The sequence below is a fragment of the Salvelinus sp. IW2-2015 genome, unplaced genomic scaffold (genome assembly GCF_002910315.2).
Source record: "Salvelinus sp. IW2-2015 unplaced genomic scaffold, ASM291031v2 Un_scaffold4928, whole genome shotgun sequence".
In the NCBI taxonomy this organism is placed as follows: Eukaryota; Metazoa; Chordata; class Actinopteri; order Salmoniformes; family Salmonidae; genus Salvelinus; species Salvelinus sp. IW2-2015.
Window position 1 is genome coordinate 2,058 of NW_019946197.1, and position 16,947 is coordinate 19,004.

Below are 16,947 nucleotides of genomic sequence, written 5' to 3' on the forward strand. Positions count from 1 at the left end.
CTTTATCTGTTCCTACAACTCAGATAGGACAGTTAGCTGGTCACGCCAGTCTAAGGACTTTGGACACTGGACCAGGCTTTATCTGTCTACAATACTGCCCAGTACTAGGACCAGGACCAGGCTTTAGCTGTCTACAATACTGCCCAGGACTAGGACTGCACTTCCATTCTCAACGATTCTCCCTAAAGTGTGCACTCGTTCACTACCCCTCATGGACTTATGTAGTGTAACCTTGGTTACCTTGGTTAGAGTGAGTTTACAGTTCTACCCGGATTTCTGAGGGCGGAGTGGGCAAGTGCACACTTGGTTGAGAGGGGTATAGGGTATGAAATAGTGTTTTAGTCTGGGTCTCACCCTCTGGTTCAGGTCGCGATCCCAGGGAGGTGACCTGGAAGGGGCGGTAGGGTTTCCCCTCGGAGACAGGAAGCTCCACACTCTCCTCTGATGACACGGTAACGTCCGGCTGAGACTCTGAGATGGACGACAGGAACTGGTCCATGTCTGCCCTCTGCTCCTGAAGCAACTCATCTAGAGGACAGGAGGAGAAGAGGAGGAGAGGAGGAGGAGAGGAGGAGGAGAGGAAGTGAGGAGAGGAGGAGGAGGAGAGGAGGAGGAGAGGAAGTGACGAGAGGAAGTGAGGAGAGGAAGTGAGGAGAGGAAGTGAGGAGAGGAAGTGAGGAGAGGAGGAGGAGGAGAGGAGGAGGAGAGGAAGTGAGGACAGGAGGAGAAGAGGAGAGGAGGAGGAGAGGAAGTGAGGACAGGAGGAGAAGAGGAAGTGAGGAAAGGAGGAGAAGAAAGGAGGAGGAGGAGGAGAGATCATGGAATCGTTTTATTTGTCACTTTGTAAAGAACAGGTGAATTGCTTACTTACGGGCCCTTCACAACAATTTAAAAAATAATATTATAGAAAAATGAATAACACTAGAAATAAGTCCACAATGAGTAACGATAACTTTTATACATGGGGTCCCAGTACAGAGGTGATGTGCAGGGGCATGAGGTAGTTGAGGTAGATATGTACATATAGGTAGGGATAAAGTTACTGTTTATTATCTATCCTGTTGCCTAGTAACAATAGGGTATGTGAGGAGTCAAAATAGTTCGTGCAAAAAGGGTCAATGCAGATAGTTAAATAGTTAGACCGGGTAGCTATTGAACTAACTATTGAACTATTTAGCAGTTTTATGTCTTGGGGGTAGAAGCTGTTCAGGGTCCTGTTGGTTCCAGATTTGGTGCATCGGTACCGCCTGCCATGAGATAGCAGAGAGAACAGTTCATGACTTTGTTGACTGGAGTCTTTGACAATCTTTAGGGCCTTCCTCTGACACCGCCTGGTATAGAGGTTCTGGATGGCAGGCTACCCTCTGTAGCGCCTTTGTGGTCGGATGCCGAGCAGCTGCCATACCAAGCGGTGATGCAGCCAGTCAAGATGCTCTCGATGGTGCAGAATTGATTGAGGATCTGTAAAACTAGAACATGTATCCTCCTCCTGACGGGTAAGAGGCGTTGCTGTGTTGGTGTGTGTGTGTGTGGACCATATTAATTCCATAGTGATGTGGACCCCCGAGGAACGTGACGCTCTCGACCCGCTCTACTGCAGCCTTGTTGATGTGGATGGGGGCGTGTGCGGCCTTCATTTTCCTGTAGATCAGGAAATCTTTTGTCCTTTTGTCTTTTGCAGACATTGAGGGAGAGGTTGTTGTCCTGGCACTACACTGTCAGGTCTCTGACCTCCTCCCTATAGGCCGTCTCATCGTCATCGGTGATCAGGCTTACCGCTGTTGCGTCGTCAGCAAACTTAATGATGGTTTTGGCCTCGCAGTCGTGGATGAACAGGAAGTACATAAGGAGACTAAGTGCACACTTCCGAGGGGCCCTCGTCTTGAGGGTCAGCGTGGCGAATGTGCTCTTGCCTACCCTCACCACCTGGGGGACGGCCCGTCAGGAAGTCCAGGATCCAGTTGCAGAGGGAGGTGTTTAGTCCCAGGGTCCTTAGCTTAGTGATAAGCTTGGAGGGTACTATGGTGTTGAACGCTGAGCTGTAGTCAATGAACAGCATTCTCACATAGGTGTTCCTTTTGTCCAGGTGGGAAAGGGCAGTGTGGAGTGCGATTGAGATTGTGTAATCTGTAGATTTGTTGAGGCGGTATTTGACCTTTATTTCAACAGGGAATCCCATTGAGACCAAGGTCTTTTTTACAATGGAGCCCTGCGTTTTACAAGCAACAGATAAAATACAACAAAAACAAAACTCAAATACAAATCATAGATAATACCCTAAACTGCCTGAACATCCCTTTTCAACAAGATCTGCAGATTGTTCCAGCAGTGGGGCGCATCAAAACTAAAACCCCAATTCGGTAGAGAGACGTGGAAGCTCAAGAGTTAACCAACACCGCAAATGTCTTTATACTTCAACTACAAAGTGAGGTTGTGAGTCGCTCTGGATAAGAGCGTCTGCTAAATGACTTAAATGTAAATGTAATGTAAATGTTGTGCAGTAGAGCTTTGTAAACAAAGAGGGCGAGTAATGATGTGACTTTAAATGAGGACAAGCCAACCTTTTGATACGTATGTAAATTGTAGTGGATCCAGGGTGTCTGGGGATGATGGTGTAAATTGTAGTGGATCCAGGGTGTCTGGGGATGATGGTGTAAATTGTAGTGGCATCCAGTGGTCTTGGGATATGGTGGTAAATGTAGTGATCCAGGGTGTCTGGTGTTGTTGTGTGCAGCCATGACACGCCTTTCAAAGAATTTCATGGCTACAGATTGAGTTTTATGGGGCGGTAGACATTTAGGCAGGTCACCTTAGTGTTCTTGGGTGGTCTGCTTGAAACATGTAGATATTACAGACTGGGTCAGGGAGAGGTTTGAAAATGTCTGTGAGACACTGCTGGTCCAACGCATTCTGGTAATCCAACGAATTGGCGAGGGCACTAGAACCGTCTGCAGCACCCGGCCTCACCCTTACTAGAACCGTCTGCAGCACCCGCCTCACCTACTAGAACCGTCTGCAGCACCCGGCCTCACCCTACTAGAACCGTCTGCAGCGACCCGGCCTCCCTACTAGAACCGTCTGCAGCACCGGCCTCACCCTACTAGAAACAGTCTGCAGCACCCGGCCTCACCCTACTAGAACCGTCTGCAGCCCCGGCCTCTACCCTACTAGAACGTCTGCAGCACCCGGCCTCACCCTACTAGAACAGTCTGCAGCACCCGGCCTCACCCTACATAGAACAGTCTGCCGGAAGCCACCCGGCCTCACCCTACTAGAACCGTCTGCAGCACCCGGGCCCACCCTACTAGTAACGTCTGCAGCCCGGCCTCACCTACTAGAACAGTCTGCAGCACCCGGCCTCACCCTACTAGAACCGTCTGCGCACCCGCCGCCTCACCCTACTAGAAACAGTCTGCGCACCCGGCCTCCACCCTACTAGAACAGTTCTGCAGCACCCGGCCTCACCCTACTAGACCAGTCTTGCAGCACCCGCCTCACCTACTAGAACAGTCTTGCAGCACCGGCTCACTACCTACTAGAACCAGTCTGCAGCAGCGGCCTCACCCTCATCTCAGCAAACAGTCTGCAGCACCCGGCCCTCACCCACTAGAACAGTCTGCAGCACCCGCGCCTCACCCTACTAGACCAGTCTGCAGCACCCGGCCTCCACCCTACTAGAACAGTCTGCAGCACCCGGCCTCACCTACTAGAACCGTCTGCAGCACCCGGCCTCACCCTACTAGAACCGTCTTGCAGCACCCGGCCTCACCCTACTAGAACAGTCTGCAGCACCCGGCCTCACCCCCACTAGAACCGTCTGCAGCACCCGGCCTCACCCCACTTAGAACAGTCTGCAGCACCCGCACTCACCCTACTAGACAGTCTGCAGCACCCGGCCTCACCCTACTAGAACGCTGCAGCACCCTGCCTCACCCTACTAGAACAGTCTGCAGCACCCGCGCCTCACCCTACTAAGAACAGTCTCAGCACCGGCTACACGCCTCACCTTACTAGAACAGTCTGCAGCACCCATAGCCTCACTCACTACTAGAAACCGTACTGCAGCACCCGGCCTCACCCTACTAGAACCGTCTGCAGCACCCGAAAAGGCCTCACCCCACTAGAACCGTCTGCAGCACCCGGCCTCACCCCACTAAACCGTCTTGCCAGCACCCGGCCTCACAACCTACTAGAACAGCTGCAGCACCCGGCCTCACCCCTACTAGAACCGTCTGAACAGCACCGGCCTCACCCTACTAGAACCGTCTGCAGCACCAGGCCTCACCCTACTAGAACCGTCCGCAGCACCCGTCTCACCCTACTAGAAACCGTCCGCAGCACCCGCCTCACCCTACTAGAACAGTCCGCAGCACCGGCCTCACCCTCTAGACTGCTGCAGCACCCGCCTCACCCTACTAGAACAGTTGCAGCACCCGGCCTCACCCTACTAGAACAGTCTGCAGCACCCGGCCTCACCCTACTAGAACCGTCCGCAGCACCCGGCCTCACCTACTAGACGTCTGCAGCACCGGCCTCACCCTACTAGAACAGTCTGCAGCACCCGGCCTCACCCTACTAGAACAGTCTGCAGCACCCGGCCTCACCCTAACAGAACAGTCTGCCAGCACCGGCCTCACCCTACTAGACACCGTCCGCAAGAACGCCTCACCCTACTAGAACAGTCTGCAGCACCCGAGCCTTTCACGCCTCTACTAGAACCGTCTGCAGCACCCGGGCCTCACCCATACTGACCAGTCTGCAGCACCCGGTCCCACCCTATCTAGAATGTGAGTTCAAATGTCTCCTGTCTGATGATCTGGGTTTCTGTGCCCCAACCAAGGAGGGCCTACAGCAGCACCTAGATCTGTCCCAACCAAGGAGGGCCTACAGCAGCACCTAGATCTTCTGCACAGATTCTGCCAGACCTGGGCCCTGCCAGACCTGGGCCCTGCCAGACCTGGGCCCTGACAGACCTGGGCCCTGACAGACCTGGGCCCTGACAGACCTGGGCCCTGACAGACCTGGGCCCTGACAGACCTGGGCACTGACAATAAATCTCAGTAAGACCAAAATAATGGTGTTCCAAAAAAAGGTCCAGTTGCCGGGACAACAAATACAAATTCCATCTAGACACCGTTGCCCGAGAGCACACAAAAAACTATACATACCTTGGCCTAAACATCAGAGCCACAGGTAACTTCCACAAAGCTGTGAACGATCTGAGAGACAAGGCAAGAAGGGCCTTCTATGCCATCAAAAGGAACATAAAATTCAACATACCAATTAGGATCTGGCTAAAAATACTTGAATCAGTTATAGAACCCATTGCCCTTTATGGTTGTGAGGTCTGGGGTCCGCTCACCAACCAAGGATTCACAAAATGGGACAAACACCAAATTGAGACTTTACATGCAGAATTCTGCAACAACGTAAAACACCAAATAATGCATGCAGAGCAGAATTAGGCCGATACCCACTAATGATCAAAATCCAGAAAAGAGACGTTAAATTCTACAACCACCTAAAAGGAAGCGATTCCCAAACCTTCCATAACAAAGCCATCACCTACAGAGAGATGAACCTGGAGAAGAGTCCCCTAAGCAAGCTGGTCCTGTGGCTCTGTTCACAAACACAAACACACCCCACAGAGCCCCAGTACAGCAACACAATTAGACCCAAACAAATCATGAGAAAACAAAAAGATCATTACTTGACACATTGGAAAGAATTAACAAAAAAACAGAGCAAACTAGAAGAATGCTATTTGGCCCTAAACAGAGAGTACATAGTGGCAGAATACCTGACCACTGTGACTGACCCAAACTTAAGGAAAGCTTTGCCTATGTACAGACTCAGTGAGCATAGCCTTGCTATTGAGAAAGGCCACCATAGACAGACCTGGCTCTCAAGAGAAGACAGGCTATGTGCACACTGCCCACAAAATGTGGGAACTGAGCTGCACTTCCTAACCTCCTGCCCAATGTATGACCATATTAGAGAGACATATTTCCCTCAGAATACACAGATCCACAAAGAACCCGATTTTGATAAACTCCCACATCTACTGGGTGAAATACCACAGTGTGACATCACAGCAGCAAGATGTGTGACCTGTTGCCACAAGAAAAGGGTCAACCAGTGAAGAACAAACACCATTGTAAACACAACCTATATTTATGTTTATTTTATCTTCCTATTTGCACATCATTACAACACTGTATATAGACACAATATGACATATGTTATTATTTTGGAACTTCTGTGAGTGTAATGTTTACTGTTAATTTTTATTATTTATTTCACTTTTGTTTATTATCTACTTCTCTTGCTTTGGCAATGTTAACATATGTTTCCCATACCAATAAAGCCCCTTGAATTGAATTGATAGAGAGATATACAGAGCGAGAGATACAGAGGGAGAGATACAGAGATAGAGGGAGAGATACAGAGATAGAGGGAGATATACAGAGATAGAGAGCTAGAGATACAGAGATAGAGGGAGAGATACAGAGATAGAGAGCTAGAGATACAGAGATAGAGGGTGAGATACAGAGAGAAAGAGATCGAGAAACAGCACTGTACTGTGACCCAGTTCTGTCAAAGCATCGCACTTTAATCTACAGTAGATGCACACATACACACACACACACACACACACACACACACACACACACACACACACACACCTCTTTTATAAACCTAAATCAAAAACTACAAACATCTAGAGATGCAGCAGGAAGACATTTCAGATCCCCAACCTCCCTGCTCCTCTCATTTCATTTCCTCTCATCTTGTATACGTTTTGAGTTCACAGTCCTACGTGAGTTATGCGGGTTTAGTTTAGTTTCCCAAGCTGAGACACACCGAGAAGCATAAATAATATAGTTCTGTATTTATGCTATGGAGCTCCATTACCTCCTCAGCCAGCCACAGACAGACAGACAGAGGAATTTCCTAATATATTTGACCAGGTCCCTGGATGCCATTTGGGCCAGGATTTTATTGTGATTTGATGTTCAAAACATTCGCTCACCAGCCTATTTTTTGCTATTTCTAACAGTCTCCTGACCCAACGAGGAGGAATACAAAACGCATGGCGAGCCTTCATCACTAAGGAGGTTTCCTCCGGAGTTATGTGCGGACTGTCATCCTGAGTGGGCGGAGAGACAGCCATAACGAGTCAACGGCTACAGAGTAGCCACAGTCAGACGGCAGGGATGGCAAAGCGCCGGTGAAAACGCCTTGAATGAAGAGTGAACTGCGCCACCTGCCTTCGGGAGGGTCTTCATCTCCTGCCGTTGACCACATCCTCCTGTTCAAGCCATGTGGTTCAGTCTTGACTGTTGGGAGGCTAGAAACAACTAAATGTTTCAAATCCTGTCAGAAATCGTAGCACAGACTTACACTGTCATATAGCTGTTTTATTTGATTCTTGTCCCTTTTATTTGATTCTTGTCCCTTTTATTTGATTCTTGTCCCTTTTATTTGATTCTTGTCCCTTTTATTTGATTTCTTGTTCCCTTTTATTTGATTCTTGTCCCTTTTATTTGATTCTTGTCCCTTTTATTTGATTCTTGTCCCTTTTATTTGATTCTTGTCCCCTGTTTTCAAGTGCTTCGAGATGATTTCTGTAATGAAAAGCGCTACAGAAGAAGTAGAATAAATTATTATTAAGAGAGAGGCATGAGAACGTTTTTATCCATCCTGGAAATAAAAGTAGTGTAACGACCCTGGGTTTATAAGCGTGGATATCGACTCTGCCGCTCGAGCGTGCTTTTGGGGCACAGTCGATAGCGCGCTGGACCTCGGGCTAGAAGGTCGAGGGTTCGAGACCTGCTCCCTGCCTGTTTCATTACAGTACTGTCAACTACTGTATGACGAGCGTAGCGAGAGCATGCTAAAGATGATGCTAACCCACTCTACAGCTAACAGAGCTTGTAGCATTAGCATTATTCACTGGATACAGTTGTTCTTATTTGATATTCACACTACAGGATCACTTACTTTGAGTAACAACACCCCAAAAACCTTTCGAACAGCGGTAAACTCTTATCAACTGGACAGCAACTTCCAATATTATATAGGAGGACATATTAGCAAGTGAAAACTACAGTCAGGTCAATACGGGACAACATTATTCTGAGATGGATTTAAAAAGACGTGTGCCTGGAACTTGGGTGACAAGGAAGTGTTTTTTAAAGTCCCTCTTTGGGCTGGATGTGTCAATGTGTAGTTCCTACATCATCTATGAGCAGAATTACTGTTTTTAACTAAATTAGCCACGAATTCCCTAGTTTGAAAGTTACTTTTCTGGAAGCTGTGCAGTAGAATTTTCCATACATTTCCGTCCACGCTGGCCAGCCCCCTAGTCATTTGAGAGACAGCTACACATGCACAGAGTATTCAAAACATTAGGAACACATTCCTAATATGGAGTTGCCGCACTTTTGCTCTCAGAAAAGCCTAAACTCGCCGAGGCATGGACTAATGCTGCTCTCCGCTGCTGCCGCCGCCGCCACCTCTACTGCCGCCGCCGCCACCTCTACTGCCGCCGCCGCCACCTCTACTGCCGCCGCCGCCACCTCTACTGCCGCTGCTACCGCTCCTACTCCTCCAACTTTGGCAGTTCAGTCCCTTACTACTCACTAATCTCATCCTGGATCTCCTCATCCGGTGTGTGTGTGTGTGTGGTTGTGTGTGCCCCGCGTGTGTGTGTGTGTGTGTGTGTGTGTGTGTGTGTGTGTGTTTGTGTGTGTGTGTGTGTGTGTGTGTGGTGTGTGTAAAATGTGCGAGCGCAGCACTCACCAATCTCATCCTGGATCTCCTCGGCGACGTAGGGAACCTTGTAGAGCAGAGACAGACTCTGGTTCATCCTCTCCTCGATCACACGTAGGTGGGTCATCACCTGAGATAGGACACACACAGTTGTGGCTTCGTGACAATGATCACACAAACTGACAGTCACACCTCCGACACCATCAAAACACCAGCTGAGTGTTGCCTATTGTAGGATAACGCTTGATGTGATTTAGTAATGTCCCACAGCTAACGGATGACAACAATGTGCCTTTACAACATGCTCCGAAACACAGACACGTAAACCTTCCAGTTGATGTTTGACAAACAGCCTCGTTCTACAATTACATAGAGATTTCTCTCCACCAGTGAGTCTGCCCTTCTGAGCTCAAGAGACAGACAGGGACAGCGAGAGAGAGACAGGTCGACTCTCGATGGGCTATCAGCAGGACAATCAACTCTCGATGGGCTATCAGCAGGACAATAAACGCTTGCTGAGTTTAGGGACTTTAAATGTATTAATGGATGTTTGTGAGGCATGTCACTTCTCCCATCTCTTTGCATAGCCCACCACATGCACTGTTCTCTAACATCATCTGGATGGATCCATAACAAATTACTACGGGAATAAATATCACTGAATGACAGAAATATTGGGGAAAAGTAGGGTAATGCAATTGAAGGCAACAAGTTGTTGCTTACTGAAACTCACAAAGTRATCCAAGTGTTAGAATCGGATTTGAAGTAATAACCGCGTGTGGTCAACTATTTCAGCACCGTTTCACGCTGCTCTGAGACAAGCATGGGGACTGGTCTTGATAAATCAAATCAGATTTTTATTTTTCACTGAATCTCCGTTTGGGTATTGGTTAGACTACAATTAGGGTGTGGAAATGTTAGGATTATTTTGCACTTCACTTGCAGTCACTTAGAAGCCTAGGCCTACTCCTGACCGGTCACGTTGTACAGCGCCATCTTTTCCCAACGGAAACCCTGAGGCCTACATAGGCTACAGTAAAATGGATTTCTGTTTTTAGTAGTAGAGAAWCACCATAATATTKATCAATTGAATTAAGCTACATTTCGAACAGAAACAGCACAACAAATACAATAATAATTTAAAAACYAATTATAATCAATCCCATATAGGTTGTTSTAACAAAAGAGGTTTTAAAGTCTCTAGTACAGCCAATATTAAAAACAGTAAAATTGTGAAGTCAATCGCTTTAGCCYACATGTTGAGGTTTATTAATAGTTTAATTATTCAAGGCTCCCTTTGTCATTTAGTTTTATAACAAAAATTATTGYCTGTATTTAAAGACACGGATGACTTGTATTCTGTGTGATGACAAATGACTGATGGATATCCTGTATATTGTAGTAGGCCTTTATGCCAGTAATTAACTCTAAAACAGCTACTGTAAACAGGACTCTTACGTCCACAGATCCATGCCATTTCAATAACTTGATTTCAATTTTAAAAAATTAAAGAATTACATCCACCTGTCCCTGACTTTTCTTAAATAAATACATGTATTTTCCACTCTTGCAGAAGAGATATTTTCTTGAGAGATAAATATCATGAAAGGCTAATACTTTGAACATTTCATCCTCAAAGCACCATGATGGTCTGCTGCACTCATTGTATAATAACTGTAGAATAGCCGGGACCCAACCAGTAGCCTACCGCCCAGTAGCCTACCGCCCAGTAGCCTACCGCCCAGAAGCCTACCGCCCGAGTAGCCTACCGCCCGAGTAGCCTACCGCCCATTAGCCTACCGCCCATTAGCCTACCGCCCATTAGCCTACCGCCGAGTAGTCTACCGCCCGAGTAGCCTACCGCCCGAGTAGCCTACCGCCCAGTAGCCTACCGCCCAGTAGCCTACCGCCCAGTAGCCTACCAACCAGTAGCCTACCAACCAGTAGCCTGTCTAATAAATACATTTAATACAAACAATCACAAAGAAATACGTTCATATTTTGTTTAGGAAGGTCATAAAAAAAGCATGATACTAACAATTTATTTCAAAAGAACAGAATAGCATGTTTTCAGATTTACCTGTGCTATATTAGCAGAAGGCTAATGGCTTGAGCCGTGTCAATGAAATGAAATTGTTAATTTAGCAGACGTCACATGCTTATATTCCCACTCCTTTACAATAGAAACAGGATCGAATATAACAGAATACAGCAGAAAGGATATTTGCCCCCCGATGGGCATGATATTTGCCCCCCAGATGGGCATTGATATTTGCCCCCCAGATGGGCACTGATATTTGCCCCAGATGGGCATTGATATACAGCTGGGCATTGATGGGCATTGATATACAGCATAACGTCTGGTCTGCATGGACCTCTGATAGGGTACAGCATAACGTCTGGTCTACATGGACCTCTGATAGGGTACAGCAATCAGAACGTCTGGTCTGCATGGACCTCTGATAGGGTACAGCAGTCATAACATCTGGTCTGCATGGACCTCTGATAGGGTACAGCATAACGTCTGGTCTAAATGACCTCTGATAGGGTACAGCAATCAGAACGTCTGGTCTGCATGGACCTCTGATAGGGTACAGCATAACGTCTGGTCATGACCTCTGATAGGGTACAGCATAACGTCTGGTCTGCATGGACCTCTGATAGGGTACAGCATAACGTCTGGTCTACATGGACCTCTGATAGGGTACAGCATAACGTCTGGTCTGCATGGACCTCTGATAGGGACAGCAATCAGAACGTCTGGTCTGCATGGACCTCTGATAGGGTACAGCAATCACGTCTGGTCTACATGACCTCTGATAGGGTACAGCAATCACGTCTGGTCTACATGGACCTCTGATAGGTACAGCAATCACGTCTGTTACATGGACCTCTGATAGGGTACAGCAATCAGAACGTCTGGTCTGCATGGACCTCTGATAGGGTACAGCAATCAGAACGTCTGGTCTGCATGGACCTCTGATAGGGTACAGCATAAACGTCTGGTCTAAATGGACCTCTGATAGGGTACAGCAATCAGAACGTCTGGTCTGCATGGACCTCTGATAGGGTACAGCAATCACAAAGTCTAGAGATCATTTGGAATAGTAAACAAACACCAACAGGCTTTCGAAGATGCCCTCTGGTGGCCCAACAAGCATTCATGGCAACAATGGCTGACGGTAAAATACTATGACATCATACACGCCGCAAGCTGTGCTGCAGTATGACAACTTTTAAAAGGAAGAGCCACTGTAGGAACGGACAGAGAGCCGGGTTAATCCCAGACACTCCAATAACTGTTACGGTTAATAAAAACAGACACAGCGCCAGGCCTCACAAAGCACAAAGGCTTTTCTTAGAATCTACTTTGGAGTCACATGTCAAATTTACACAATAAAGAGACTTCAAAGCTCACAATGTTCCAGTCTGTTTGGCTTGGCTGCCGTGCAGAGCTGAATGTCGCGAGAACGTCAGGGGGATTTGATGGCTGAAGAGAGAATTTACAGCTGCTGATAAACAGGATGTAGAGAAGAGAAATAAACAACTGCAACAAGCTGAACTGCAGAAATCAGCTTCTCATGACAGAACACTGGTTCACTGTAGATCCTCCATCCTTCTAGAATCAGCTTCTCATGACAGAACACTGGTTATCTGTAGATCACTCCATCCTTCTAGAGATCAGCTTCTCATGACAGAACACTGGTTCACTGTAGATCCCTCCATCCTTCTAGAATCAGCTTCCCATGACAGAACACTGGTTCACTGTAGATCACTCCATCCTTCTAGAATCAGCTTCTCATGACAGAACACTGGTTCACTGTAGATCCCTCCATCCTTCTAGAATCAGCTTCTCATGACAAGACACACTGGTTCACTGTAGATCACTCCATCCTTCTAGAATCAGCTTCCCATGACGAACACTGGTTCACTCCATCCTTCTAAAATCAGCTTCTCATGACAGAACACTGGTTCACTGTAGATCCCTCCATCCTTCTAGAATCAGCTTCCCATGACAGAACACTGGTTCACCTCCATCTTCTAGAATCAGCTTCCCATGACAGAACACTGGTTCACTGTAGATCCCTCAATCCTTCTAGAATCAGCTTCTCATGACAGAACACTGGTTCACTGTAGATCCCTCCATCCTTCTAGAATTAGCTTCTCATGACAGAACACTGGTTCACTGTAGATCCCTCCATCCTTCTAGAATCAGCTTCCCATGACAGAACACTGGTTCACTGTAGATCCCTCAATCCTTCTAGAATCAGCTTCTCATGACAGAACACTGGTTCACTGTAGATCACTCCATCCTTCTTGAAAGATTAGTGGAATCTTGTGGGTAGCTGGACAGGTAGGATGACAGTGAAGGTGAACCGTGGTCAAGGTCAGGTGACAGAGGAATGGATGAGACTGAGGCAGGAATTCCTTTAACCATAAAGTGGTATATTTACTGGGTAGTCTGTGGTGATTCATGGACGCACAGAAATTCTGGATTAGACGGAGTAAAGGAAGAGAAAGCAGCGAGATCGGGGCGATGGCGATTTCCTCCTTTTAATGAGTTGAGATCTGTCGTACATTTCCACCTGACCTAATTAAAGCACCCTAGCCCAGCTGAGCAAGTGGCCATGAATTAAAGTATTCTTCCACCAACTCCATGGGCCTTTTCTACAGCCACCCCGGAAATGTGTTAAATTCCACACTCCTCAAAAAGGCTCATTGCTCCCTGTCCTCTGTCATCTCAGGGAGAGGAATTAGTCGGGAAATGGCCGGATATATGTCGGTTCTTTACCTGGATCTCCACTGATCTAACGCGACCATCGGTCCCAGGCATGGTCTTAGTGATACGTCCCACCGGCCAGGATGCTCGAGCAGCTGAGGGGCCACCGTCATACTACTTGGCCAGTTTCCAGGCTGACCGTTTCTCTCCGCCTTCCCTCTGTGCTGTAGGCTTGGTAGGTAATCCCGAATTGAATCGGGCCAGAAATGGTCAGCCAAGATCTGGCTGTGTCGCCACCGCGTCTGCCAACGAGGTTGGTATCAGTATACATGGCTTGAGGAAGTGACGCATCTCGGCGTCCCATCAAGAGCATATTCGGTGTAACCGGATCGGGGTCAGCGATGTCTGCAGAGAGATATCCAAAGGGTTTGGAGTTCAGTATCCCTTCCACCTCTATCAGGACGGTACGCAAGACAGTTTCAGTGAGTTTGGTCCCTCAGGACGACTCGTAAGCCCGTCTTTACAGATTTGATCTCTTGCTCCCAGTTCCTCAAAATGAGGAGCTCCTGGAGGGTTCCAGCTGATCCTGGAGGCTGGGTTCCATGGCTTGGAAGGCTCCTCCAACCTGGCTTCTCCTGCCTTGAAGTTTGTTCAGCCAGGATCTCGTAGGTTTCCCCCGTCGGGAAAAAAACTGCCGTAGGGCCATGAGGAAGGCTTCAGTATCCAACTCTCTAGTAGGTGAACACATCTAGTTGTCAAAACACTTGGAATAGAATACCCCAGCGCTTTTCCACTCGACGAACTAGCTTGATCGTCAAGGGGCCAAAGCAATCTACTCCTGTTGACCAAAAGGGTGGTCTGAGGAGGTCATATTTGGTCATATCTGGGGCAAGAGAGAGAAGACGGCTGCCCTTAGCCACTTCCCAAACCGGCTTTCAGAGCTTTTAGCTCCTCAGGGAAGCTAACTGCTTGTGCATGCTGGAGGAATAGTGTCCCTGCCGCGAGGGAGGTGGGTATAGAAGCCCACCCCATCTGAGGTCGGGTTTGTGGTGGCGATCAGACCCGGGAGTGTGGTTGGATTGTGCTAGGTGAGGAGAGCTGTTGTTGGTTCAGTAGAGATGCTGTAGCATTGGGTGGACTTCCTTAACTCATGAGCTTTCAGTTGTTGCGGAGGGGCCGCACGCCTGGGGGCTGCCGGCCACTCGTTCTCTGGTTGGGACAAGAAATGGTGGTCCCAAGCTCCAGCAATGGGGTTGAGCCAGTTTCTTTAAGGTTTTTACCACGAGTAAACGTCACCACAGGATTGTTTACGCTGTCCACATACCTCCAAGTCCTGGACTTCTGGTTAGGTCTTGGATTTTCGCAATGCGATTTCCGACGAACACACTGCAGGACTCCGACTTGAGCCAGGTCAGTACAGTGGTCGAATCATCCAGTAGATGACCCTTTGGATTGGCAAGGTGAGCTCGGCTCGCAAGTAGAGGCCAACTAGGCTCCGGAAAGGGCAGCGCTGAGTTCCAGCCTAGGCAATGACAACTGCTTCTTAGGTGCGACCCTGGACCTGGCCATGACAAAGGAGACATGGGTGTGGCCTGCCTTATCCTCCACTCTTAGATAGGAAACCACCCCARAAGCTCGCTCCGAAGAGTCACAGAACACATGCAGTTCCAGGCATGATCCCAGTTGGTCAGCACAGGGTGGTACATAACATCTTGGCAGAGCTCCGATAACTCTGTTTCCCAACAGATCCATCATTCCACTAGGTCAGCCGGGTGGATCAGTTCATCCCAGTCCCTCGGTCTGCCACATGTCCTGGACTAAGACTTTGGTTCGGGTTATGTATGGCAGGATATACCCAAGGGGATCGTATTGACTGGCCAGGGTCCGATAGATGGTGTGCAGAGTGGGGGTTTCGGTACCCAGMGCTGAGCGGTGCTTGTACCCCAGGGTATCCGGTATGCAGCTCCATCTCAGRCCTCGAGTGGGCTCTTGTGGGTTAGCGCCAGACTGAGATAGCCATAGTTCACTGCTACTGGACCTGGCTTGTGGCGGAAGGTGCTGGATAACATCCGCTCTGTTACTCGCCCACTGTCGGACCTCGAATCCACCTTTGGACAGGAGATTCCGTACTTTATCAAGGAGTGCTTTTGCTTCAGCCGTGGATGGGACGCTCTGTAAGCAGTGATCCACATAGAAGGCATTCGCCACTGAATCCCATACTTCTGGGTCACTGTCATGGGTGCTCCCATGCATGTCTCTGCAGAAAGTATGTAGCACAGCAAGGACTGCAGGTGGTGCCAAATGGGAGTACTTGCCATTCATAGATTGTGGGCTCTGCGTCTCATTCCATATCTCGCCATATGAACCGGAGCAGTCTGGTGTCGGAAGGCAGCAGACGAATCTGATGAAACATGGCTTTGATGTCTCCACTGATGGCTGTAGAGTGCTGCCGGAACCGGAGAAGGACACCGAGCAAGGAAGGACCTAAGGTTGGTCCGGGGAGTAGACAGTCATTCAGGCTTTGACCAGCAGCTTGAAATGAACAGCTGAAGACAAGTCTGTACTTCCTGGATAACATGGTGAGTGAGATACCAGGATTCACTGAGTGGGTTTCCCTCTTCATGAGCTGTCACTTTGGTGACATAGCCTGCCGTCACAAGGTAATGAATCTCTCGGTTATGAACTTCAGCAAGCTCAGGATTCTTCACCAGGTGCCGCTACGTTCCATGCAGTAGTGGGAGTACAGCCCGTGTCGTGGTTGCCAGAGGAGGATGGTTTGGGCACCCGTAGCAGTGGGGTCGGGTACCTCTGAACGCCATCCAGTTCAGTGGTGGTGGTGCACTTCTCCAGGAGGTCTAATGCATAGGAGTCATGTTTCGAGCGGGTGACCTCCCGTAGCTTCCGGTTGGTGAAGGTGTCCATCTTCCATAGCATCTCCACATTACGAAGGAGATCAGTGGCTGGACAGGGAGATGGAGCTGGATTGCTTCTGGTGAAGAGGACTTGCTGTGACTGTACAGCTTGGGTGGAGAGAAGGAGATGGGCTGGACCTTGCACAGCCCAAGGATGTACGGACAGCAACGGGCCCTCCTTCTGGTTCCAGCTCGTGTAGGCTTAGTCGGGGTAACAAGATGTGGGTGGTCTGAACCAAATCAGGATGAGTGGTGCAACCCTTGCCAGGTTAGGTAGAGTCAATCCTCAGAGATGAGGATATTGTTTCTGTAGAACACTTACTGGGCAGGAGAGATTCAGGCCATCTGCCGTGAAGGCATTGGTGATGTTATAGGGCACGTCCCGCTGTCCTGAAGGTGAAATGCTAAAGGTCACAGCAGAGCCTTTTCACTTAGATAACATCATGTCGCACCGTTCTGAGGTTAAGGGTCTCGGGGGTCCTCTCCTGGTTAAGGGTCTCGGGGGTCCCCTCCTGGTTAAGGGTCTCGGGGGTCCCCTCC

The 16,947-nt window shown here is 48.6% G+C and overlaps 1 protein-coding gene across 1 annotated transcript in view; it reads right to left on the reverse strand.

The window, feature by feature from the left end:
• Positions 1-217: 217 nt before the first annotated feature.
• The window catches only part of LOC112077805 (amyloid beta precursor like protein 2-like), a 26,938-nt gene continuing 10,208 nt past the window's right edge, over positions 218-16,947 (reverse strand). The window contains exons 2-3 of the mRNA XM_024144238.2: positions 8,806-8,905; positions 218-528 (exon numbers count right to left, since the gene is read on the reverse strand). Coding sequence (XP_024000006.1) covers positions 257-528; positions 8,806-8,902 — 369 coding nt within the window. The 5' untranslated portion in view covers positions 8,903-8,905 and the 3' untranslated portion in view covers positions 218-256. The remainder of the gene's footprint in view (positions 529-8,805; positions 8,906-16,947) is intronic.